The 26,199-nt window shown below is 48.0% G+C and overlaps 1 protein-coding gene across 23 annotated transcripts in view; it reads right to left on the reverse strand.

The window, feature by feature from the left end:
- TRAK1 (trafficking kinesin protein 1) overlaps positions 1 to 26,199 on the reverse strand; it is a 182,165-nt gene that overhangs the window by 54,738 nt on the left and 101,228 nt on the right. The window contains exon 1 of one of the 23 annotated variants that reach the window (XM_082724847.1): positions 13,526 to 13,863. The exons of 18 other annotated variants lie outside the window; for them this stretch is intronic. In XM_082724847.1, the coding sequence (XP_082580973.1) occupies positions 13,526 to 13,589 (64 nt within the window). In that variant the 5' untranslated portion in view covers positions 13,590 to 13,863. Of the gene's footprint in view, positions 1 to 4,924; positions 5,188 to 13,525; positions 13,864 to 26,199 lie in introns of those variants that run through there. 4 more of the 23 variants (XM_082724836.1, XM_082724837.1, XM_082724845.1 and 1 more) reach the window with 4 other exon arrangements.

Consider the following 26,199-nt stretch of genomic DNA (forward strand, 5'->3'; position numbering starts at 1 on the left):
TGGCGCCTGCTCTGGGGCAGACTCACAAACACCTCCCATCCAGCACCCTCCACACAGCCGGTAATTTCCCTCTCAAACTGGAGGAATGTGCCGTTGGTGCTGCCTCTCAGCCTGCGCCTTTGAATCAGCTGGAGAATTGGCACAGCCCAGCAGGGTGCCACCATGCACAGAGTCCCCTGGCCAGAGGCTCTCCATCAAACCCTTGCTACGTTCCTACTGTCAACTGGTGTTTTCTCCAACTCTGCTTTTCCAGATGACTGTATCTGGTTAGTGCTCGTCACCTGAAAACTGCCACTTGTGCAAAGCACGGATGGGGCCACTTCCGTCCTGGCCATCAGCAGGGTCCAGCCCTGCTGGACTTCACTCCAGCAGCACTTCACCAGAAGCCCAGCACTCCTAGAACGTCACTCCAGCAGCACTGAGCCCTGCCCCTGACCCCTGCCCACTCTCAGCCCGAGCAGAGGGGACTGTGGCAAACAAGCAGAGGCCTCCTTCAAGAATGACACGCAGCCCAAACCTGCTTTGGGTCAATGCTGTTTCTGTGCTCTTCAAGTCCTCAGTGGCCGGGAGACACAGAACCCAGCCCTGGTCCAGCAGGCACCAGGACTAAGGCTCCTCTGTAGCCCGTGGGCTCAGAAAACCAAAACCTGCCAGGGACGGGGTGAGAAACTTTGCAGTTGGGTAACAGCCCCAAGCAATGTCCAGATGAGAAAAAAAGTTACGAAATCAGGATTCCTTAGGCACTCCCTTGAGAAAGTGGTAGGAATCTGCCATACAGCAAACCACAAGGAAATGACCACAAAATTTCACTCTTCACCAGTGTTTTCCTGGTGCCAGTGCCAGCACCCCGCTCGGCGCGGAGAGCGGGGCACAACCTAGAACTTCACTCCATCAGCACTGAGGCCTGCCCCCACCCTGATCCCTGCCCATTCTCAGCCGGAGCAGAGGAGACTGCGGCAAACAAGCAGAGGCCTCCTTCAAGAATGCCACGAAGCCCAAACCTGCTTCGGGTCAATGCCGTCTCTGCACTGTTCAAGTCCTCAGTGGCCGGAAGACACAGAACCCAGACATCTCCCAGGAGGACGGCGAGCACCAAACCGCCCCTCACAGCTGCCTGGTGTGAACAAGCTGCTTCTCTTGGGAGCACCCTCCCCATGGGTTAGAACCATTACATGAGGAGAGGCCAGGAAGGGCCTTCAACTCCATTAGCTTTACGCCTGGGTGTGGTGGAAGGCAGACCCCAGGCAGGATGATGGTGGGGAAACCCAGGTCCGGGACAACCCAGCTCAGCCTCTGTTGTGCGGACAGCAAATGAGAAGAGCATTTATTTCAAAGGCTGTTTTGAAGGTTAAAAAGTGACATTGGAAGGTGCCTATCACCCCCGCGAGGTGACCGAAGAGAATAAATGTGTCCCAGACCCACAGCTATCAGAGCAATCCAGCACTTCTTTTAGGTCAGTTTACAGGGAAGAAAACCACCTAAACCAGCTCAGAATCCAGGGAACAGTCCAGTCCACATCCTGCACATAATTTCATTACCCAAGAGCACTTCTCTTCCACATACAGGATGTGCTTTCCATCTTGTTTTGCTTTCAAGACACAGGCAGTACGACAGCGCTGGAGAAAAGCAAGAGCCTGTCCAGCAAGTGGCTTGCTCCAGGACACGGGACTGGCTCCAGAAACCAAACCTGTCAAACCAAACCGCCGTCTTCTGATCCATGCCCCAGACTTCCTGCAGCCGGGAGCCAGTCTCATGAATTTCATTTTACAAAGAAAAGGAAGCACACTGGCAATAAAGTGTCTTTCTTTGGAGCTCACTGTCTTGAAATTATTGTGAACACTTCACCCCTCCACGACTCTTGAGCATTTTATTGGAGAAAGGAAGGCAATGGAATGGGAAGGAACAAAAGAGAATTTAAGTCTATGAGAGGAAAATTAAGTCTATGAGATGGCAAATACAGAGCAGTGCCCCCACTTGAATGTGATCTTCAAGTAGGGGACCTGTGTTGGGGGATGCCAAAAAAAGATGTGACCACCTTCAGGTGATCTGTGAGCAGGACCTGGGCACTCAGAGGCTCCCTGTCCCCTCCCTATCCTTGGAATGTGGGTTCTGCTGGCCTTTCCTGCTCCCAGAGGCCATTCCAAGGTTAAAGACTTGAGATGGTAAGGTAGTGTTAAGAACACCTGCACAGTATACGTGACTAAACCCTGTTAAAGCTTCTCTATAAACTAAGGTTTGGCAGGCAGGTGTGGGGACCCACGGTCTTCCAGCTGCCCAAGGCAAGCCTCCTACAGAAGTTCTCTTTGCTTGTAAAACCTGCCACCTACCAATCTGGAGTGGCCTGCCTCCTCCTTCATCTCTAGCTACCCACGGGGGGGGGGGGGGGTGTTCCAGATTACAGCCAGGAAGCTCTGGAAAGGGTTGTGAACCAACACCCATGGTTATCTATGAAACGTGGCCCAGCACAGGACAATGTACTTCGGAATCAGCCAGAGGGCATGTTAAAACCCAGTCTGCCGGGCTCCACCCCAGGGTGTCTGGCTCAGCAAGTCCCCACATTCGGGGGCAGGGCCCGAGAATGTGCATTTCTAACACAATCCTGGGTGATGCTGATGCTACCGGGCGGGAACCCACTTTGAGAGCTGCTAGCACAATGGTTTAAGATTAGAGGGCCCCTGAGCCATTCTACATAGGTTGAAATCACTTACTAGCTCCACGACTCGGGACAAGGTCAAACAAGTTTCCTCTTATAAACTGGTGAAATGGAAATGGTAACAGCGCTTCACCACATATGGTTGTTTTAAGGATGAAATGAACAGATCCATAGAAAGTACTTAGAAAGGTGTCCGGCCCAAGCAGTAAATACAAGACAAACACTGGGTCTCATCACCATCATCAGCTCAGAGTTTTTGCCTTAAGGTTAAAAATACAGATATAGGAAACATTTTCAATACAACATTTTTTCTTCTCTTGCCTAGGCTATAAGACACTGCTCCAGAAGCTGATATAGTCTTTAATTTAGAATCGTATGGTTCAATGAGTGGTTTCTAAAATCATCCTGCTCTGCTTTACAGCGACCGCTCATCCCACACTTTAATCCACATGGGAAGCCTTGGAAGATCTTGTTAAAAAGTGGGTTGTGACTCTGTGGGTCTGGGGCCCAAGAATGTGCATTTCTAACCAGGTCCCAGGTGATATGGGCACAGGGACTGCAGGCTACAGTCCCACAGCTGTAAGGGACAGCAGCTGATCCAGGTAAACCTACAAGAACACACGGATGTCTTTCTCCTGAGTATTTCAGGAACCTGACTCATGTGCAGTCCCCATCGGCCAGACCCTTCTCCATCCACCTCCACTGTCTCCTCTGTGAAAGGGCCAGGCAGGACACCTAGCCTGAGCACAGAGTCCCCTGGCTCTCTCCTGGCTGTCCCCTTTCCCTGCTTTCTCCAAAGTAATGCTTTTAACTGTCCAGCAGGAGAAATGTTAGTATCTTCAGGACAGAAACCTCAAAAGAGAAACTTTTGCTATATGGCTGATTATAAATCATTTCTAAAGTAAGGTTTTGTTGAGACATGAAAAGAGATCATCAAAGAGCATTATTTTGAAAAGGTATTCACACTGATTTTACTCAAGACCTAAGGAACAGACATGAAGTCACCATTGAAACATCCAGGTGGACCATAAAAATCCCTTTCTCTGGGATCTCTCTGGGTTGTAGGCGAAAGTCAAAGAAGGCCAACTAGGAAACTCGCACCAAGCCTTCGGGCCTATCCTTAATTTAACACTCTCCTGCTTGTCCAAAAGCAGCATCCCTCTGATAAAGCCTAAAGGTGGGTTCCCAAGGCGACTTCAACATCAGCCCTTGTACTTTTCTATTTGGAATAATCCTTAGGGGCACGTGGGTGGCTCAGCGAGTTAAAGCATCCGACTCTTGATCTCAGCTCAGGCCTTGACCTCAGGTGTTAAGTTCAGACTCCAAGGTGAGCTCCACGCTGGGCATGGAGACTTTAACCACTCTGGGGCACCTGGGTGGCTCAGTTGGTTAAGGACAGACTCTTGATTTCAGCTCAGGTTATTGTCTCAGGGTAATGGCCCCCACTCAGCAGGGAGTCCACTTGAGAGTCTTTCCACCCCTGACTACCCAGCTCCTCCCCCCCACCACTCACGCTCTCTCTCAAATAAATAATTCTTTGAAAGAAAGAAAGAGAAGAAAAGAAAGAAGGAATCCTAAGTTGTGGGGTTTTTTTAAAGTCCCTATTGTCTGGCGGATGGGATAACTGGGCGACGGGCATTAAGGAGGGCACTTGATGGAAGGAGCACTGGGTGCTGTATGTAACTGATGAATCACTGAATTCTACCCCTGAAACTAATAATACCCTATACCTTAATTAACTGAATTTAAATGTAAAAAGTAATAAGTAAAAATAACGCCGGCACAAAAACATACTTTATTTAATAATGACTCGGTTTCTTGCCCATTAATTTACCAAAACCCAATCAGCTACAAGAAAACGACTAACCCTCTTAAAAAGAGTACTGGGATGCCACTAAGGGAAAAACAACCAACCAGACAACTACTGATACTTGCAATAACATGTATGAATTGGTTAAGCAACAGAAGCCTGACAAACTAATGCCCAATACTGATTCCATCTACATAGATCAAGAACAAAGGAGCAAACAGATCAAAGATGACAAGCCAGGACAGCGGCCTCCCCTCCTGGGGTGCAAGGGGCCTCCTCAGGTGCTGGACGTGCTGCGTGTGGTTTTACACGGAGGTCGTTACAAGCCACTCACCATGTAAGATCTGTATACTGGAAGTTACACACCAATAGGAAAACAGAAGAGTGCTGTGAGGTGAGTGAAACAGCCAGTGAGACACTAACAGGGAAAGGGTCAGATTGGAACAAAGTGTAGAATTTACCCTCTTCCAAGAGGTCCAGGTTTTCATGCTGTTCACGGGAGGTTTTCCTCTCTTCATCCTGGTAGTCATACTCAAAGTACTCTTCTTCCCTTCCCACATCTCTCAGGGACATTGCTGAAGTCACCCCAAAGCCCAAACATTGCCCTAACAGGTGGTTCTTGGGGTAGCACCCAGCCGTCTACCCAGAGGAGCCACTGGAGCCCGGACCCCTGGGGCACATGCTGGGCCCTGGACAGGGCAGAGGACATTCCCTGGCTGAGCTGGAGTGGAGGGTGTGCACAGGGAATTAGCCCAGCGTCACCCAGGACAGACCCGGAAGGGGGTGGCTCCCAGGAGCTGGGAGGAGGGACAGTGTGGGGCGGGGCAGGGCAAAAGCACCTGCCAGAATAGGAATGCCCTGCCTGCCCCAGGTAACCCTGGCAGGTGCTGTCGACTCAGAGGGGAGGCCGGCAGGCAGGTGCAGGACTTTAGGTTAAGCTCTCCACCTCCAGATCCTTCTCCCCACTCTTACTCCCCCGGGGAAGCAATGAGGAATGGTAGCTCCCTGGAAGTTTCATAGCAACTGCGCCCAGCAATACTAAACAAGACTGAAGCAAGTACACCTGTCTAAAGGTAGGACTCCAGCAGAGGAGCTGCCCTGATGAGTAACTGCCTAATGCCCTCAGATGAGAGAATTTTGGTGGGTGTGCTCCAGAAGCAGAGACCGACCTGCCCTTTTTTTTTCTTTTCCCTAAGATTTTATTTATTTGTTTGAGGGCCAGCAGGAGCAGGGGAGAGGTGAAGAGGGAGAGAGAGAAGCAGACTCCCTGCTAAGCAGGGAGCCCGTTGCGGGGCTGGATCCTAGGACCCTGAGATCATGACCTGAGCCGAGAGCAGACCCTTAACTGACCAACCCACCCAGGTACCCCCGAGCCCAGTGTGACTTTGGCAACAGCCTGACACAGTGCTGGACGGAGAAGGAAGTGATCACTGATTTCTAGCATAAGGAAAAAAAGACATGGCAATCACCATTACCTGTTTTAAGCTTCATTCAGTCTCTCTTCAGTAATAATACATGGCCTTTGTTGTTTTTAAATCCGCATTTTATAACCTTCACTGTCATTTTAAATCTGTGTATTCACAGTCAGATTTACAAATTCTAATTGCTAGGATGAAGGGGGGATGGGAAAAGCATCTAAAACCGAATAATTTACAATGTCGCCTGGAAGAAGAATCCGTGGTTTAATTGTGTCTCAGTACCAATTCCTCGGCACTGTCTGATTCTGCCTCTGACAGTGGAAGTGGCAGGTTCTTCCATCAAACCCACCGGAAGGTGGCCCCGAGCGCTGGCAGCTAAGGACTGCAGCACATTCTGCAATTTCCGTGCCTCCGCCACCTCCCAGCTACACTGTGGCGGGCGTCCCTGCTCCAAAAAGCAAAAGCAGGAGACCTAAGCCCGCTGTCTACCGATTCACCTCCCCCAGGGAACCTCGAGGGCAATTAGCAGAGCCCTGGCCAGGCCATCACGCAGAATTCCCTGCCCAGGGGCGGGTGCCTGGTCTCATTTGGCTTTGGATCCACAGGGCTGAAGATCCCATTTTGGCAGCTAAAGAGGTCTGCTACGTTGAATTGCTACCTCCACAAAAATGAATAGAAGACCATATGAGTGCCTCAAATAGCAAACCAGAATGCAAGGAAAATGCTATTTAAAAATAAAACCCGAGAGACATATGCATTGTCTGGTTAATATTTCGGAAACCTGGAAATGATTACTATGTTGTACAACATTAAAGAGGTATTCTTTATGAAAAGGAGGCTTAGCAGAAATTCAGTGGCAAGGGGTTTAAAATCACATTTTGCGTAAGCTTTAAATACAATGTTTAGGAGGACACACACTTCGGGGGTGGGGGGGATGCCATTTAATCTCAATAAATGGCATCAAATTGGGCTTAATTCAATTCAAATGACAGTGAGTCTGAAGCCCTGTTGAGGGAGGGAGAAAGGGAAGGAGGACCTCCACCTTGCGTATTATTCATTCAGCAAATATCAGACTGACTGTAAGATGTGTAGGATACTGTACTGGGCCACGGTGTGTACAAATGACAACAAAAGCTGATCTCATGTGTTTGAAAATACTCTCAGGGATGACTCATCACCAAGTTGTTTCTAACTCAGCCTTTAACTCAAATCTAGGCCATCTTTAACAAAAGATGTCCAAGTCTATATATATTACATAATAAACACTGAGGACACAGCATTTTGAACACAAAACCAGACTCTTCGTGTCACCCCGTATTTCTGGATTTAGTCCTTCAGGATATTCCCTGCCTCCCACAGCAAATCTCTCCTCCCCTTCCTCCCCCACCCCGCCCCCACCAGGGATGCCAAGGAGTTCTCAAACCTGAACCACACCTGCATACATTTCAAGATTAAAGGCAGAGATGGACCCAAGAACTTCTCTGACGGAGTAATTTCTTCAAAAACCCAAACAAGAAAGCCCAGCAATCCCTGTGCCAAGTGGGAGATCCTAGACAGACCTCCACATAGAGCTTGGCCCCAGAAAGAATCAAGTAGCAAGGGTGTGTGCGTCCTAAAGGCAAGGACCTGACACTGGGGCCCCGGAGGAGAGGGGCAGGACTGAACTCCGGACGGTGGCTGGGAACACTGGACAGGAAGGTAGAGGGCTTCCTTCTGGGAGGGTCTCTCTCCAGATCCACTCAACATACCATCAGAGACATCACTGTCCCAAAGCTCTACCATGCACTGTCCCAAGAGAGGCCACAAGCCACTGGGGCCATTTACATTCAAATTTAAATTGATTAAAATTAAATAAAATCCAAAATCCAAGTCCTGCTAGCCACATTTCTGGTGCTCCAGAGCCACAGGTGGCTAGCCTACCATCCTGGAAGACACGCACAGAACGTTTCCACTGTCCCAAGTCCCACCGGGCAGCTTCCTTCCAGAGGGTGCCCCTTCCTTTCAAGATGTGAGCTGTATACCTTCTGACCTCCATGGACTGTGCCTCGCCGACAGCCCCCTGCCCACCTTGACCCCACTGCACCCCCTTGCCGCGAGTGTCCTTCTGTCCTCTCCTCCCATACCATCCACCAGGCAGACTTCTCTCAGTGCTCCAAGCACCCCACCTCCAACTTCTTGGTCCACTGGAGCAGAGCCCCCATTATTGAGGGTCATAGTCCAAGGACCTTGCTATGCCATTAAAAAAAAATAAGAGAAACATCATGCTCAAAACCTGGGCTCTGGGCTTGCATGGACATCTGAGGGAGGACATCACCACTACTTTCCCAAAGCCAGTGATAAGATCGAGCAGTTACTTTATGCATTTGTACTTAATTCTTTTTTTTTTTTTTAAACTCACTTTTACAGCCATTCAGAAGAAGGGTGCTATGTCTGGAAAGGGAAAAACCATCACCCACTCCCAAAGGTTCATCCCACAATAAGTAAAAGATGAACACATGTGGGCCTGTTTGCGTTGTTTGACACAAAGCGCAGGAACTTTAGAAAATCATCTCGAAACCTAGGAACAGTTTTCCAATGAATGCTTGCAATACCTCTAATAAAACTTTACTCCCAAACAAGCTACCACCCCCGAGCTTGGGATGGCATTGTAGAGGTCACTGCAGTTAAGCGAGGAACAGAGCCCCCATGATGGCTCCCATGTAGTGTCACCAACTTTTCACTATGGAGTAAGAAGCCCAAGGAACAATGTCTTTAGTCGTCCACCGGAGCTTCACTGTGATAAGACAGCATGAGCGAAACCACCCCCAACCCCGACACTCACAACTACAATGTCGTACAGCTGGCAATGAGGGTGCACGGGTACAAGAGAGACTAGCAAGAAACAGGTGGTAAAGATACTACACTTTGGGGCACCTGGGTGGCTCAAGCGGCGAAGCATCTGCCTTCTGTTCAGGTCATGATGCCAGAGTCCTGGGATAGAGCCCTGGAGCCCTCATCGGCTCCCTATTCAGCGGGACATCTGCTTCTCCCTCTGACCATCCCCTTTATCACACTGACTCTCTCTCTTTCAAATAAATAAAATCTTAAAAAAAAAAAAAAGAAAGAAAGATACTATACCCTGTTCAATATGCCACTCCCCTTCTGAAAAGGATTTTATTTATTTATTTTAGATTTTTTAATTTATTTGACACAGAGAGAGAGATCACAAGTAGACAGAGAGGCAGGCGCGGGAGGGGAGGAGCAGGCTCCCTGCTGAGCAGAGAGCCCGATGTGGAGCTCGATCCCAGGATCCTGAGATCATGACCTATGACCTGAGCCGAAGGCAGAGGCTTAACCCACTGAGCCACCCAGGCGCCCCCGAAAGGGATTTTTTTTTAAAAAACGTACTAATTAGGCTATTTCTGAGAAAATAAAATTAAGCACTGACCTAGCACATCACTGTTTACAGAAGCTTTTTACAGTTGACCCTTGAACAACATGGGTTTGAAGTGGGTGGGTCCACTGATATGTGGATTTTTTTCAATAAATGCAGCACGTACTGTATGTATATTTTCTCTTGCTTATGATTTTCTTAATAACATTTTCTTTTCTCTAGCTTACTTGATTCTAAGATTACTGCAATGGACAGACAAACATGTGTATATCATACAGGTACGTGTCAACTGACTATGTTATTTGCAATAGCTAACAGCAGTTAAGTTTTGAGGGAGTCAAAAGTTCTACACAGATTTTTTTATTGTATGGGGGTCAGTACCCCAAATCCCACGTTGTTCAAGGCTCAACTGTGGCTCTGGTCAGTGTGGCTGATTCTCTTCACTATGGCTCAACTACTCTTCACTAAGGCTCTGGTCAGTGTGGCTATCCCCACCTTTCAGATGGGGCATCTGAGCTGACAGGGACTCAGAGGTCCCAAGATGTGCCCAAACCACACAGCCATACAGAGTGCTAAACGGGCCTCAGACAGAAAACTCCAGGCCAGTGCACTTTCTGGCAATCTCTGTACTTGTACAGTCATTGCTCATGTACATTAAAGACACACACTTGGGGCGCCTGGGTATCTCAGTGGGTTAAAGCCTCTGCCTTACCTATTTCCTCCTTTCTCTCAGCCTGCCTCTCTGCCTACCTGTGATCTCTGTCTGTCAAATAAATAATAAAATCTTTAATAAATAAATAAATAAAGACACACACTTGAACCCGAGACGTTTTTAAATATTAAAAAGGCCTGTTTCTAAAAACATACTTTAAAAAAAAAAAAAAAGTGACCAGTGTAGCCAAGAAACAACATAGGATTCTGTGACAGATCTAAAGAATTACTTTCCAGACCCTGGAGCCTGGGGTTGGTCTCCACGGACACTGGGACAGTTTCCCAAACACACCCGATATAAAGAATCACCTAAAGCACGTGCTAAAAATTCAGATTTCTCAGGACCTCTCTGGATCTGGAGTCAATCTGAGAATCTTCTTTTTAAATATGTGGGTGATTTTCATCATCTGGCAGGCTTTAGATGGGGGACACATCCATCGTGGCTAGCTGGGGCTGTCTGACACTGCAGTTTAAAACCGTAGGCCCTCATTTATCTACCCGAATTCCACGAAGGAGATGCTATACTGTTGAGGGCTGGTTGTTTCGAATCTCTAGAAATGACTTCAAGATGCTGGGCAACCAACCTCTCCAATTTCTTATTATTCTAAGCCCCTACCCCATGCCCCTTGTTATGCCCTCTGGGGTCTCACTGTTTTTGGTTGGGGCGGGTGGGGAAGGTGGTATGTGAGAATCCGTAACTGAGACCAAAACAGGGAAGGATACGGCATTCGACACCAAATAAAGCTCTCCTAAACCTCAGAGGGAAAAGAGAATAGCAGCTATTTTTTATTCCAATTTGTTTTTTAAAGATTTTATTTATTTATTTGACAGACAGAGATCACAAGTAGGTAGAGAGGCAGGCAGAGAGAGAGAGAGGAGGAAGCAGGCTTTCTGCGGAGCAGACAGCCAGATGTGGGGCTCGATCCCAGGACACTGGGATTCTGACCTGAGCCGAAGGCAGAGAGGGGTACTAACTGTCCTACGGTCCACACTCCCACCCATATATATATATATATACACATTACTTTCCAGTGCTAACCCTCCAATGCGAGTGTGAGTCAGTAACGCTGACATAAATGATGATTTTGCATCTTTCTCAAAACATTTGACTCCTCTTTTGTTATTAATATGGAAAGTTCCCTGGAAGTTCCCCTCATTAATGATTCAAATGCCAAATGATAAGAGAGACAAGCCATGTGAGGTGTCTACTCCTACCTGCCCCCCCCCCACTGCCCAGCAGGGGAGGACTGGGAGATGAAAGGGCTATTTTGTTTGCAATTTAAAAGATGCATATATAAACAAAGGCAAAATGCATTTCCAGACCAGTTGCCGAGGCCAGGTAAGAACCCAACTAGGGAGAAATGAGTAAAGGAGTTAACTGTAAAATTAGCATTTACTTGAAATCCCAATCCCCTGGCTTTCCTAAACTCGATGATTTCTGGATTTCTGTCCCTTGTATTCCCTGTTTTGCTGACTATTTTAAAAATGGGATTACGCAAATGCTGGTTGTCCCAGTAGATTCTGTCCCAAAGGCCCTCTCCCCTTTATCCAAACCGGAATGGCGAGTAAAGGCAAGTATTTTTGCTCAATACACACTCAGACAGTAACTGCGAGCAACACTGCTTTACCCTTGGACAGATGAGTAGCCTCTCCTTCCATTTTCCTTTCAGTTGGAAGAAGAGAGATCTGGCTGCCTCCGGGCCAAAAGACTCCACTGAGAAATGGCTGGGTAAGAAAATCCTTCTGACAAACACCCAGATAAGAGTCAGCCTGCCTCCTCTCAGTCCTCAGACTAACTACCACAAGCGACTGGCTTTATTCCCAAGGACCAGGGTGTAAAGAGAGCTGGATGCTGTAGCAACTGGGTCAAGACAGTATGAAACACCTTCCTCCTCCACTTCTAGGAGGGATCCGTGGGAGCCATGGCCATGCCCCAACTCAGCCACAGTGTAGGACAGGCATTCTGCCAGAACTCACACTCCCCATTCCAGGGATCCACTGAGGTCCACACTCTAAAAAAGTTAGGGAGAGCTCACTCAGTTGAGTCCCAAATCACCAAGGAAACTCTAAAGAGTTCAGTGACAGTTCTGAAAAGAAGCATCCCTATCATCGCCTCTTGGAGTGAGGTAAGAGGATGGGAACTTGCATCAAAAATAACACATCCAAACAGCAAAAAGGACCCAGTCATCTTCTCCCCAGAAGACTCTCGGAGCAGCCCACCACCACCATTACTCAGGATATTTAAAAACCACACAGGGACTCCACACCACGCTGTCCTCACCTAACGCTGGGGGACAGTGGGGCTCAACTGGGGAAGTTTCTCAGCGCAATTACATACCCACCCTCCCTCCTGGAGGAAGCCTCTCCGTCCCTCTCCCGTAGCTGTTGGTCAAGGCAGCAATCAGCAGACAGGAGATAATTATGCAGTTCCTCAGCTTATTGATGAGGCCAGCTCCCGGCCCGCTACATCATTCAGATTCATCCAACGTGGTCATGGTCAGAGCGGTCTGAAACTCCCAATTCAATTAGGAAACAGCTACCTCACCTACTAATGGCTCCTGAGGCACTGGGAACATGGTACCACTAGGGACCAGACCCTCAGACTGTACATATTAATTGTATTCTTTTCATGTATGGGGGATGAGGGGGGCATGCGAAAGACATGTGATTTGAGGGTCATTTTGAAGAAGAAATTAAACAAGACAGATCCACTGTGTCCTACAAGATTCTAGGACCCAGCACCACAGGAGCTTAAGGGCCCTCTCCTGTGGCCTCCCTGAGAATGCATCTCAGTGCTAATTTCCGGGTACCAGAAACCTCCCAAGGCCTCTCTGGCCACACAAACTCCACCCAGTCTCCTCTGGAATGTGCCACACCCTCCCTGCACAAACGCGGCCTGTGACAGAAGGAGACAGTCTCTCCAGCCCCTCCCAATGTCTCCCCACCCCCACAGATCGCCGGGATCCCACAAGCAAAATGCATTTGAATTGCCTGCCCGGTAAGAAGCTGCTTCTGCATCTTCTCCAGCCTCCCCAGGGCCCACCTCCGGTCAGGGTTCGGGTCTGGGCTTGGGAAAGGGAGGACTCTTCCAGGCCTGCTGCCAACAGTCCAGAGAGCCGCCTCCTCAATCCACTACTCCCAGCCCCGCCAACAGCACAGAGGTCACTGAACACATCTCTCCTTGCACGCGCGTGCACACGCACATACACACACGTGTGTGCATGCATGCGCACGTCAACATCAAACTCACGTCTCACCTCAGAGCGAATTCAATCCAAGAGAAGTACAACGCTCACAAACCAGGCACACACCATCTGCCCTTCTGAGCAAAGACCGACTAAGCACAGAAGGGTCCCCGTGAGCCCTGCCCAGCTGCCATCTCACCCATCCTGCTTTCCAAACCGGCAGGGTCATGCACGCCTGCAGTCATGCAGGTTCCAGCACCCCCCACCACCTCCTGCCCGTGTCCCCAGCAAAGGTTTCAAGATCACCACCCCACCCCAGAGGGAGACAATGCTCCTACACATTCCTGCTCTGTTTCGCAGGGGGGCCATAATTACCGTCCGAGCATTCTTCATAATACCAGTCTAGTTCATAATAATCCGCTTCAATAAATTTCTGCATAGTCAGTATTCTCGCAGAGGAAAGAACAGACTTCACAGCACCATCAACATCAAGTAAAACACTGCCATGCCTCCCTGCCCTTCCAGAACACTGGGCAGAAGAGCGTCCTGAAACACACCGGGATTAAGCCGTGCATTCTTAATGACAGTCTGCCGCCGAAACAGAAAAAGAGGCCGTGAGAAGCAGAATTCTGGAGGGGCGAGGACAGGAGAGGGCAGAAAGAGAAGCAATTTGCAGAGCCCCCCAGCAGCCCTGCTAATAAAGCGGCAGTGGCCAGCAGCCCTGAATGGGAGTATCCGTTATCGCCCTATCCAGACGCGAGGAGGGTGACGTCAGGGACACACACCACCAGCCGGAGGTCTCACTCCAGCCTTGCCTCCCGCTTCGCCTCCCGCTCGCTGATCATCTTTCAATCTTACAGTTGCCATAGAAACTGGCCGGCTCTGAAAAATGATGCCAAGATGGAGGAAATGTCTTCCAAGGATGCTGGGAGCAGGGGCGGGGAGGTGCCACACAAGGAGAAAGGGGGGTGCGGGCAGGTGGGAGCTGGGGGCCTTGCCACCATCATCACTTCCAACAAATGTAAAGACAAGAACATCTGCTCAATTCTGAGCCACTATAAAGTCTGCATTTCAAAAAAATGCCACGTTCTAAAATCTGTAACCATTACTTTTGGTTTTCCTTGGTCAACCTGATTTAATACGTGAAACACCTTTTCTGAACATTTTTGACCACCACCTAAAGGAAAGGTAAATCACTCAGAAAATGGAAATGCTAGGGTACCTGGGTGGCTCTGCCTTTGGCTCAGGTCGTGGTCTCAGGGTCCTGGGATAGAGTCCTGCATCAGACTCTCTGCTCAGCAGGGAGCCTGCTTACCCCCCTCTCTCTGCCTGCCTCTCTGACTACTTGTGATCTGTCAAATAAACAAATAAAATCTTAAAAAAAGAAAAAGAAAATAGAAATGCTTTCATTGAGATGAAGTTCTGCTCTGCTGCTCATGCCTTTGCTCAAACTTCTGGGAAAACAGCTTGCAACATACAAACGGGGGAGAACGCCATCACAAAGGGGCCCAGGCAATGCAAGAGACTGTTTCACTGGCACTCACATGTGTGATCCAAGTACAAACAACAGAAGGCAAGAGCCCACCTGCAAAATGGTGTGGTTGCCTCTAGGGAGGGAGGGAATGGGCTTTTGCAACCGTCCTTATAAATGCATCTGTAATGTATTATTTCTTAAAGAAAAAAAATGGAGTCACTGTTGATTAGTGTTTGGCATGTTTTAAATATCACAATTAAATGAGTAATAGATAGATTTTGGACTAACTATAGGTTAGCTTCATCCCTTGAACCAGGGTTTCTCAAGCTCAGTGCTACTGACATTTAAGGTCAAATCAACTGACACATAAGGTGGGATCACTCTTTGCTGCTGGGGGCTGTCTGGGCATTGCGAGGTGCTTAGCAGTGCCCCTGTCTCTACCACTTAGATCGCAGGAGCACCACCCCCTCTCTCTCCTTGATGTAAGGACACTGCCAAATGTCCTCTGGGAACAAAAATCTCCCTCAGAAACCAAAGCCCGAAAACAGAACTCCCTACCAAACCTCACCAGCCTGCTGGCTGGATGCCGTAACCATGTGCTGGCATCAACAGCAGCCGCGTGGGCTCTGATGGGTTTCTCCTCTTAATTTTCTACTCAAGACCATGTAACTTGTAAACTAGTAATACGAGAAGGTCTCTTTTCCACCATAGGGAAAGCATGCTCCTTTCCTTCTATGGTGACCGAACAGGGACCGTTTCCCTTCATTCTTCCAGTGGCATATGATGCCTCAGTTCACAACCACGGAAGCATCCCTCTAGGGCGGGGCTTCCAGGAGTTAACATGCCCATGAAGCACCAGGAGCTGTTGCTGAAATGCAGATCTGGACGCTGCAGGTATGCAGCAGGCCCAAGACTCTGCATCTCTGACGAGTTCCCATGGGACAGCAGTGCTGCTGGTCCACTGGCCACAGTTGCAACAGTGAGGTAGGTCAGTAGGACGGATAGATCAGGAAGGGTAACATACACAGTGTGTGTGTGTGTGTGTCTGCATTTGAATTAAAAAAATTTTTAAGAAAAAACTGTGTAGATATGCGTGTGCACCCACACACATGTTTATATACACGCATACACACACATAATTACAAACCCTATGTATGGACTCTTGGGCAGAATCTGTACTAAGTATAGATCTATCTCAACCTTCCTAAATCATGGGAAGCAAATGCACCTCTAATGCTGTGCTGTGAGGTCCCCAGAGCTGGCTTCCTGTCCCCTGTGTAAGTTCCAAAAGCTTCTCCCAGCTCCAGGTACCCTCTCTGTACTCAAGGGCCCTGTGCTTTTTTACCAGGCCGTGCTTGCCCACCAGCACAAGATGCTACAAGCAGATCTTCCCACTTGCTGGGTGGCCAACTGAGCCCACTTGGCCCGGCCTGCACACTGGGAGAGCATATCCTGTCCCGTGTGGAAAGCGGGGTTCCTGCCTCTTCAGCAACATCAAATAGCAGAACCTCCTCAACTCTCAGAAGGGGAAAGGAAAGCTAAAGGCAGCTGGTGATGAATCTTGGCTCAGGATGTAAACAGGCTTTTGGTAAAGTTTGGAAGATACACAGTGCCAGGGAATGGTAGTGTCTCTGGTTATGCTGTTCCCCAGCTGTCACTTATACCCTGGAGGAACTGTGCCCCTCCCTACCCAATTCCAAATTCTTCCCGGGCAACATAGAAATCAGACCCCATCACCTCACTCACTTACTTGAATCCCTGTCCTTCCCTCTCCCTGACCCCTGCTTAGGTACACATTTAAGATTTTCTAGGACATCTGCCTATTTAAAGTCAGCAGCCAATGATTTTAATTCTCGCTATAGCTGTCCCCATTATCTGAACATATCTCTCCCTCTGGTCCTCTATCATGTCTCTCCCTGGCAAGGACAGCACCTCTCAACAGCCCCACAGCAGACCCCCATGTGAGACATGAGCAGAGGCTGTGCCCCAAGGTTTTCCAAGGTTTTGTTTAAAACCTTGAGTTGGGGGCGCCTAGGTGGCTCGGTAGGTTAAGCGTCTGCTCAGGTCACGATCCCACGGCCAGGGATCAAGCCCCACATCAGGCTCCCTGCTCAACCGAGAGCCTGCTTCCCCTCTGCTTGCTACTCCCCCTACTTGTGCCCTCTCTCTGTCTCTCAAATAAATAAAATCTAAAAATAAATAAATAAATAAAGTTCCTTAAGGTGTTTCTAAAAAGATGATTCTAGGCCTCCGGTCAACAATTAACAGATTCCTCAAATATCAGCATGCTCAACAGGTTCAATCCACTATGTCTGGGGGAAAGGGTCCAATACAAATCTGCAAAATGCAGATGAAATAAGTGAACAGGACATGCAAACTCTGTAAAGCATCACAGAAAGTCAAATAAGGGGAGAGACAAAGGCATGCACATTTCCCTTCCCGCACTATGAATTCTTAAAAATACTTTATCAGTATCATCATAAAGGCAAAAAATGATGGATGGATGGATGGATGGATGGATGGACATACAGTCAGACGAGAGACAGACTAACAGGCAGTTTAATTTCACAGTTAAGAGCGTGGGCTTTGGGGCGCCTGGTTGGCTCAGTGGGTTAAGCCACTGCCTTCGGCTCAGGTCATGATCTCGGAGTCCTGGGATCGAGTCCCACATCGGGCTCTCTGCTCAACAGGGGGCCTGCTTCCCTTCCTCTCTCTCTGCCTACCTCTCTGCCTACTTGTGATCTCTCTCTCTCTCTCTCTCTCTCTCTGTCAAATAAATAAATAAATAAATATCTTTAAAAAAAAAAGAGAGAGCGTGGGCTTTGGTGTAAGATGGCCTGAGGTGTGGTCCATGCTCCTCACCCACCATCGCTGTGACCTTCTTAGACACCTGAGCCTTAACTGTTACACAAGGGGATTGTAACACCTATCTCAGAGACAAGGCAAGGTTTTAATTAATTAATTAATGCATGGTAGAACACTCAGCACAGTGCCTGGGACAAAGTGAGTTTGCAATAAATACTACTTTCTGATCATCTTCATCACTCAAATTTTTTAAAAACGTAAGTAAGGCAGTATAGGCAACTAGAAAGACAGTATAATTTTCTAAGCTATAATTAGGGAAATGAGGTAGAACCGTCTTGTCTTGGCTTGTCCCCGCATAATTAATGAAAAGGCACTGAGTTCACAGTAATAGGCGGGGGGCAGGACAGAGGACGCATTTCTGAACAGTAACATACTCCTGAACACGACTTACATTGCGTGCAAAAACTCTGCATAACAAATTCACGTCTTACAAAAATGGGAAAGAAAACAAAGTGTGCAGCAACAAGCACAAAGGAAATAGCATCACTTGTGGGTGACTTCCATGGCTCCTAAGCAAGATTCAGAGGAACATCTACACCGACACTCCCATTTTATAGGCTCAGAAGGATAAAGCAGTCCATCTGCAGCTCTGGAAATGGTGCTGAGGTTGAGATCCGGCTGTACCTGCCTTCAAATCCACATTCTCCTCCAAGAGTCCCATGGCCCGGAGGGTCCCAGTCTTCCTTCCCTTCCTTCCCCACCATCCCCCCACTTCCTGCAGCTGAAAAAGCAAGTTCCTCCACAGCAACCCCCCAACCCCGGAATGCTCCCATCACGGCCCCACCCTGGGGGAATGAGGATCAGGGACAGGTCCCCAGAGAGCCTCAGAGAAGCCACCTCTCACTCACCCTCATCACCCAATACCATTTAGGGCACGCAGGCTGCACACCAGGTGGCCAGCACTTCCTAGCTCACTCCTTCCTCAGACCCTGCTATCTAATTACCAGCCTGCTCGCTGTGCAGAGGAGGCCAGGGGACCCAGAGAATTTAACTCACTTGTCCAAGATCACTCAGCAATTAGAGCACGTAGATTTAAACTGGGCATGGTCCACCTCTACCATCTTCCCACGATAACTAAGAAAACATCTAAGGATTATTTGCAAATGAACTGTGAAAGGCGGGGGGAGACAAGGATAAAAACTCAAGTTGGCATTTCACAGCAAAAACAAATTGTGGGGGTACCTGGGTGGCTCAGTGGGTTAAGCGTCCCACTCTTGCATTTGGCTCAGGTTGTGAGATCAAGCCCCTGGGAGGCTCCCCTCTCAGCAGGGGGTCTGCTGGAGATTCTCCACCCCCATCCCTCTGCCCCTCCCACTCATGCTTGCTTTCTCTCTCTCAAATAAATCTTTTTTAAAAATTGTGAAGTCCTATTTCCTTTTAAGAACAAACTAAAAAATGATCATGAAAGAATTAAATTGAAAATATCAATGGGACTTAGTGATACTAAAAAGAAATACTATTTCCAGATCTGTCAAGGAAGTGGCCCAGCAAGGACACTACTGCACCAACAACCAGCACGTCAACATTCTGGTGTCCAGCTTTAGGTGAAATGTCAACAGCGCTCCTTGGGAGAGCTGCTCATTCCATGCCTTGGGGCAAGAAAAAAACAAGATCCACCTACAAGGCTGGCTCAGAGGAAAGCAAAGATGGCTCCACAAGGTCTTGGGGGTAGGAGTGATAAGGCACAGAAGCCAGCGTAAAAGGATAGTCAAGGGCCAGCTGTGACAAACTGAACATCAAAAACCGAACACAGTTAGTGACATTTAGAGGGAACAAGTCGAGTCTGTAAAGATCGTGGTGATGATCAAGGAATGCCAAGACTAAAAGGGCAATCAAGTGAACGAGGCAACTGATGTATAAAGGAGAGAAGATTATAGGAAGATATTTTTAATGCTTCTGAAGTAAGAGGAGGGTGGGCGTGTATGATTGTTCTGTCTCTGCCACTAATATCTTTTATAATGCATTACATGAACACTTCTCGAAGTAGGGTGGCTGTGAATAAGACAACCGGATATGGAACGAGGAGGCAGGTGGAGAACAGAAACAGAGCAGAATGCTGTGGTCACAGGCCACACCCGGGCAAGGAGGACGGTCCCGTCCTGTGTTGTCGCTTAGGGGAGCATGTAAGCGAATCTAACAGATCCGGTCTGTAGTAGTCTATGGCTTCCATTTGTGATCAGATTCAAATGTTGAAAAGAATTTCTAAGCTTCTAAGTTTCTAATGATTAGTTCTGTGAGCATATGAATTAAATAGCTTCATGCGTATGAGTGATTTTCTATATACACATCTGAACATACACATGTGTATCTAATTTTGAACAGTTATTCAATACACTTAAAAGATGAGTAAACAATAACACTGAACAATTTAAAGCACAAAGAATGCAGTTAGGAGTTTGCCCCCAAAATATCTGATGTCATGGCACACGGCACTTTCCTTCCTCTGTGCTCCTCGGTGATCAGCATGGGCCACACGCTGCCACTCACTCAAGCAGGTGGGAAGAACGATGGCTTCCCTCCTGCTAGGAAGCAGAACCACTCGGCGGCCCCAATCCCCTCTGGAACACGATCCCAGTCTCTAGGGCTTTTCTCCGCTCGGGAAACAGCATGGCTGGCCTTCTATCTGCACTCAAAGAGGCCAGAAGCCTAATAACAGAAAAATGGGCTTCCCGGCCTTCCAATCCTGACAGGGCTGCTGGAGCTTGCATGAAACCCAGCCTCACCAGCAGACCTTCCTGCACCTGCTGCAGAGAGAATGCTTCTGGGGAGCTCTCCTTCCGATCTTTAAGACATTGCCACTGCCAGTCACTGAGCTCCTGTGGCAGAAGGCTGGCTGCTGGCAAACAGCTTGCTGTCAGCTACCCCCCTCTCAAACCATCTCCACCTCATTTCAAGCACAGGAAAAGCAGGCACCCATGCCACCTCCCAGTTCTCTGGGGCAGAACAGAGTCTGGCTTTCAGAGACACATCCAAAGGCAGAGACATGGCACTCAACAGGGCACTGCAGACGCGACGTGCGGCCCTGCCTTGATGGAGTTATTAAAATCCGAGAAGGAAATGGAAAAGAAACAGTTCAGATGTGTCTCAGGTTCCCAGTCTGCTTCCTACAGCCTTGGGGGGCTGCATGGGGCATTCCACTCCAGGACCCAGCGAGTCATATGGCCGATGCCACAGGCTTCAAAATGCAGCCAGAAGCTCCATCGAACCCCCACCCTGCTCCTGCTGCAACTCGGAGCCTCTCTGGCCTGAGTGCGTCCCCCAGGAGGAGCCAATGGGGGTGTGAGCTGAGCTGTCACGTCAATTTCCCACCTGAGCCCATTCCAACTTTGTCTTGGATGCGCCGGAGGGACGCGGGAAGGCAAACAGTCAATCTGTACAGAACTGCTTGCCAAGCATTTTTGGTCTCAAAAGAAAAGATACTTAAGATTGGAATCTGATTTGATGAGGGGGAAAAAAAAAAGGTGGCAGGTGGCAGAAGCCAGAGGAAGCTTAGGGGACACGTGGGTAGACTGCCCCCGGAGATGAGTCCCTGGCCACCCTGCTGGACCAGATGCTGCGCCCAGAGCTGCAGGTGCTATCGGGCTCGCCAGCATGCAGCTGCCCTGCACCGGCCCCGGGACACAGGTCCTCCAGTTCCCGTGGGGCCTGGGCCCACGCCAGGTGACCAGGTGCAGCTCACGTGTGCACTGGGCTCACGCAGCCAGGGCTACTCTGCTCCCATCTCTGCCCCTGCACACCCCTGGATAGCTAGAAGCAGCAAAAACAGGCCCAGGGAAAAGTCCGCTCGTGGGAGGGGCAAGCAAGAGAGGGGAGAAGGCACAATCCAGGGCTCATCGGACGCTCACCTGTCAACAACATGGCCCCGGTCTTGGGATGGCAGAAGGACCCGGACAAAGTGTGGGCGTTTACAGGAGAGAAAATTCACGGCAACTATTTATAAATGTATTATAATGTATGCACTTTGGTATCATTTTGGTTGGCAAATGAAATAAGAAGTTGTTCCTGGCCACGAGATACCTTTCCCATCCCCAGCACAGGCTCCACCCCAACCCTGTAATTTGTCTTTCCTCCCCTCACTCGACACCCCCCCACCACACATAACACCTGGGGGAGAACAGATCCCCAGGGCCCCACAGGGCACCCCTCCCCCATGTTTTCTCCTATGTCACCACCTCACAGAACTATTAAGCCCCTCCCTTCAGGAAGTCAGCACCAGGTGTTACCTATCCATTTCATTTGGCCTATCCCAGTGCCTCTATTTTGGCCACACTTAGGATTTTAATCAGACTGAAGGCCATCTTGGGAAGGTGGCAAAACCAAACTCTGTATGCCGTATGTGGGTTTTTTGTGTTTGCTTTATTTTAAAAAAGGAGAAAAACTTGAACCTCAAAACATGTATCTTTTCATTTTCTCTTCCTGAGGAAGCATTTATTAAACACTTACTTAATGCAAACATGAGGCAGACAAGGGCTCTGTCCCCTTGGGATTTACTCAATGAATACAGAAATTATTTCTAACAGCTTGCAGTCTTTCAGAACATAAGCCTTGCAGAGATCTAAATTTTAATGAGAAAAGTTCGAGGCAATTTAAAATGTGCTTAGAGAATTAGGACAGTATTTCTATCGTGTTCTGAGAGTTCCTTTTTTTTTTTTTTTTAAGATTTTATTTATTTATTTGACAGACAGAGATCACAAGTAGGCAGAGAGGTAGGCACAGAGAGGAGGAGGAAGCAGGCTCCCTGCTGAGCAAAGAGCCCAATGTGGGCTAGATCCCAGGATACCGGGATCATGACCTGAGCCGAAGGCAGAGGCTTCAACCCACTGAGCCACCCAGGCGCCCCTGTGTTCTGAGAATTCTTAAAAATTTTCCCTAGAACTATCACCTGAGGGCAGTAACAGCACTTTTATTTTATTATTTTTTTAAAGATTTCTATTTATTTATTTGACAGACAGAGATCACAAGTAGGCAGAGAGGCAGGCAGAGAGAGAGGAGGAAGCAGACTCCCCGCTGAGCAGAGCCCACCGCGAGTCTCAATCCCAGGACCCTGGGATCATGACCTGAGCCAAAGGCAGAGGCTTTAAACCCACTGAGCCACCCAGGTGCCCCAGCACTTCTATTTTAAAAGAGCAAAAACTACCTTTTTTTTTTTTTAAACTTATAAAGCTGGTTTTTCTCTTTAACAATTTCTTAAAACTGAAAATTAAAGTCTCAAGTCTCATAATTCCTATTATACAATATGGAAAAAATATTTTTAAAGGAAACACAGTAAGACAAAAACAATAATAAAAGAACTTTGTCCTGGGATCCCTTTGACAAAAGAGTAAAAAACTCTCAGTGACATATTTCAGAGAGCCACAGAATGTTTAATGCTGACTAATTTCCAGATAGTAAAATCTGAGTCCCTAAGAGGCTATGAGGTTTGCTCAAGGTCACACATGGAGTTGGCAAGGGGGATGAGGGAGGCGAGGCCCTCTAACACAGGGCTGATTGTTGGGTCCCTCACGACTGGTCTCTAAGAACCACTCAAAAGAGGAAAACCTTCACCATATAGGGAGGTTACCTAAACCTCAAATAGACATTCCCTACCCCCACACAGATTAGCTGCATCTCTCAGTCCTAGCTAACTTCTACAGATAACATCCATTACTGTTCTCTCTCATAAAGCGGTCCTTGGTGAAAAGTTTAAGGTGATCCCTGGATAACACTTTGAAACACACACACACACACACACAATTGAGCACTTCAATCAATTCTTCAGGCCATTATCTAATACTGTCATTTTCCAAACATTAATGCGTAACGACCTACCCAAGCTAAGATAAGGGTCAGATATTTTTCCTCAGGTGTCTTGTAAGAAAACACGTAGGGTATGTTCAGACTTCTTTAAGACCAAATACGGCGTTTTCAGGCAAAGTGCTTCTGAGTACTACACGGCCTGAAGTCTTGGAAATAAAAAGATTTAGTGAAAGATGAGAAGATCACAAGTCAGGGCTAGGGAGCAGGGAAATGCTGCCCATTTCAAGCACCTCAAAAGTACATAAGACCTTTTCAAACCACAAATAAGGCCTGGGCTGCACTGAGGATATCTTATGATAGAAAGAATGGGCTTGGTCCAGCTGGGCTGAGATCTGCTTCTCCCCTATCCTGTGCGACCTTGGGCTGGCAATGGAGGGTCCCTCTGAACCACGGCCTCCTCATTTTAAAAATGGGGATAAGCCAGTCTCGATCTTTGAGCACTGCAGGGGGACTCACTGCTCAGAATGTAATAAGCACTCAATAGATGTCCTTTTCATTTTTCACTAACCACCATGACGTACAAACCATCCAGCAGAAATTATCCAAATTATCCAAATTCTGTATCCAAAGAATGAGGCATCCACCAATCTCGGGATCTCTGCTGACCATTCTTAGGTTAGAAAGAAAAATCAGGAAGTTTATGAACTCTTAGCACCTCATAGAATGATGTTCTACTCATTCACTCACTCAACATTTATTCCTCAGGGCTCCTAATGATCTCATGACTCTGTATGATCTCATGCTCACCAAGAATGGGCTGCTTTTTTGCAGTAAGTTAATATCTATTTATTTATTTTAAAAGATTATTATTTATTTGGCAGAGAGAGGATGAGCAGGGGAAGCACCAGGCAGAGGGAAAGGGAGAAGCAGGCTCCCTGCTGAGCAGCATGGGGCTCAATCCCAGAACACTGGGATCATGACCCAAGCCAAAGGTAGACACTCAACTGACTGGGCCGCCCAAGCATCCCAGTTAATATTTAATCTAAGAGTAATCGTTCAAAGAAACTTAAATAAGTTCAAAGAAACTTAAAAACTGCCACATTTTCAAGCCAAGTAAATTCCTAGAAATACACCTTAAGGAAATCATGAGTTGGGTAGACACCTACAGATGTGGAAGGATGTTTTCGGGTGTGTTATCTGAGGAAAATTTAGAAACGGCCCAGATCCTTAATAACAGACCAACAATTAGGTATAAATGATGGGATATTAAACAACAATGAAAATTGTGCTTTTCAAGAATTTTAATGCCACAGGGAAATGGTCAACATATGCAATTAAGTAAAAAAGCATTATGTCCCCAGATATGTAATATATTTGTTGGAGGAAAAAAAACCCACTAAAAATATCTCACAAAAACTGAGAAATGTTTGCTAAGTTAGTCATCTTTTTGTCCTAAGTCTTGCTAAATTACCTACAATCAGCAAATTTTTATGACCAAAGGATATACTATTTTTAAAACCTCACTCCCTTTGAGGACCGTTGACATTCACTAAATGGCCAGGCACTAAGGGCTGAGCGATGACAAGCATCCCTGCTTCCTCCACCCGGAAAATCAGAAATGGACACCATGTCCCAACAGAGTCACAGAACCTTTTTTTTTTTTTTTTTCCACTTAAAAAAAAAAAAAAAAGAAAACCAAGGTCCAAAGAGGTTTCACAACTTGCTCGTGGAGATGACAGTAACACTCACTCAGGACCAGGACCAGAAGGTGCCCCTGAGGACAGAAAGGACGGGACGTAGCACAGGCAGTGGCTGGGTGAGTGCCTGGGGCCTCCATGCACGTCAGGTAGCTGTGAGAAGACGGGCGTGAAGATGACAAATCCGTGCTCAATTTACAAGAGACTCCAGCAACGCATCCTGTCGGTGGAGAGGGACATGCAGAAGCAGAGAGACACGGCTGAAGAAAAGTGGGGGAGGGCAGGAGACCCCAAGACAGGAGACTGGTAAGCACCCATCACGAAGCAGAGGAAGGAGAAAAGAAATTTACCAAAAAGGAACAGGAACAAGCTAGACCAGAGAGGATTGGTCCAAGGAGAGGCAGAACTACAACACTGCCAGGGACAAGTCCCCTGCACACAGAGCTGCTACAGCCTTCTCTAGTCCCAGGCACTCCTGCGGGACCCGGAGTCCCAACAAGGAGTCGTGGCCCCCAGAGAGCCGGCCGCCCGCCCGCAGACACACCACTGTCTCTCTAGCCTGGCCATGTGGGCTCGTAGGAATCAAGTTCTTTTCCCTACCAAGACTCACTTGTCTTTGTCCCCAGATCTGTTCATGGCCATTTTTGCTTGTTAATGTAATGACAGAGTTACATTTATTATTTCATGAGTTGCACAGACAGCTGTTTCTATGAAAGCGAAGTTTAATACCCTGAAAGACTAAATTAAGGATTAAATGGCCAATTCAATTTGCCTTTGCACTATATCTGAAAAAAATCACTTAACAAAGAGGGGATCATAGACTTCAAATCCAGTGTATGTGTCCTAACAGATTCATGAAGGTAAAGCGCTTACGAGCCCCAGACCGGCCAACAGGAAGCACTCCCCAGATCTGACTCATTATTATTACTGCTTGCATCATCGTGGTGGAAACATATAGACATATGACAGCCGCAACAGCAGCCAGGAGGAAAGGGAAGGGACAGCACAGCTGGCTGCTCTCCAGGAAGGCAAGAGTCCAGAAGGGAGTGGTCCCTGTGTCACCCCTGCTCCCAGGGCACCAAGACCTCCAGGGACAGATAGGTAGAGATGCTGAAGTCCAGCCAATGCCCTGGCCAGTTAGACCTCCTGCAGACGCTCTGGGCTTGCATACCTTGTCCCAAGCACTCTCCCGCTGCCCTCAAAGAGTCCTAAGGTGGTGAAGGGTAACACACAAGCTCATACAAACACTCATGATGCTTGGAACCATGTGGACACAA

Source organism: Mustela nivalis (genome assembly GCF_964662115.1).
Source record: "Mustela nivalis genome assembly, chromosome: 1".
In the NCBI taxonomy this organism is placed as follows: domain Eukaryota; kingdom Metazoa; phylum Chordata; class Mammalia; order Carnivora; family Mustelidae; genus Mustela; species Mustela nivalis.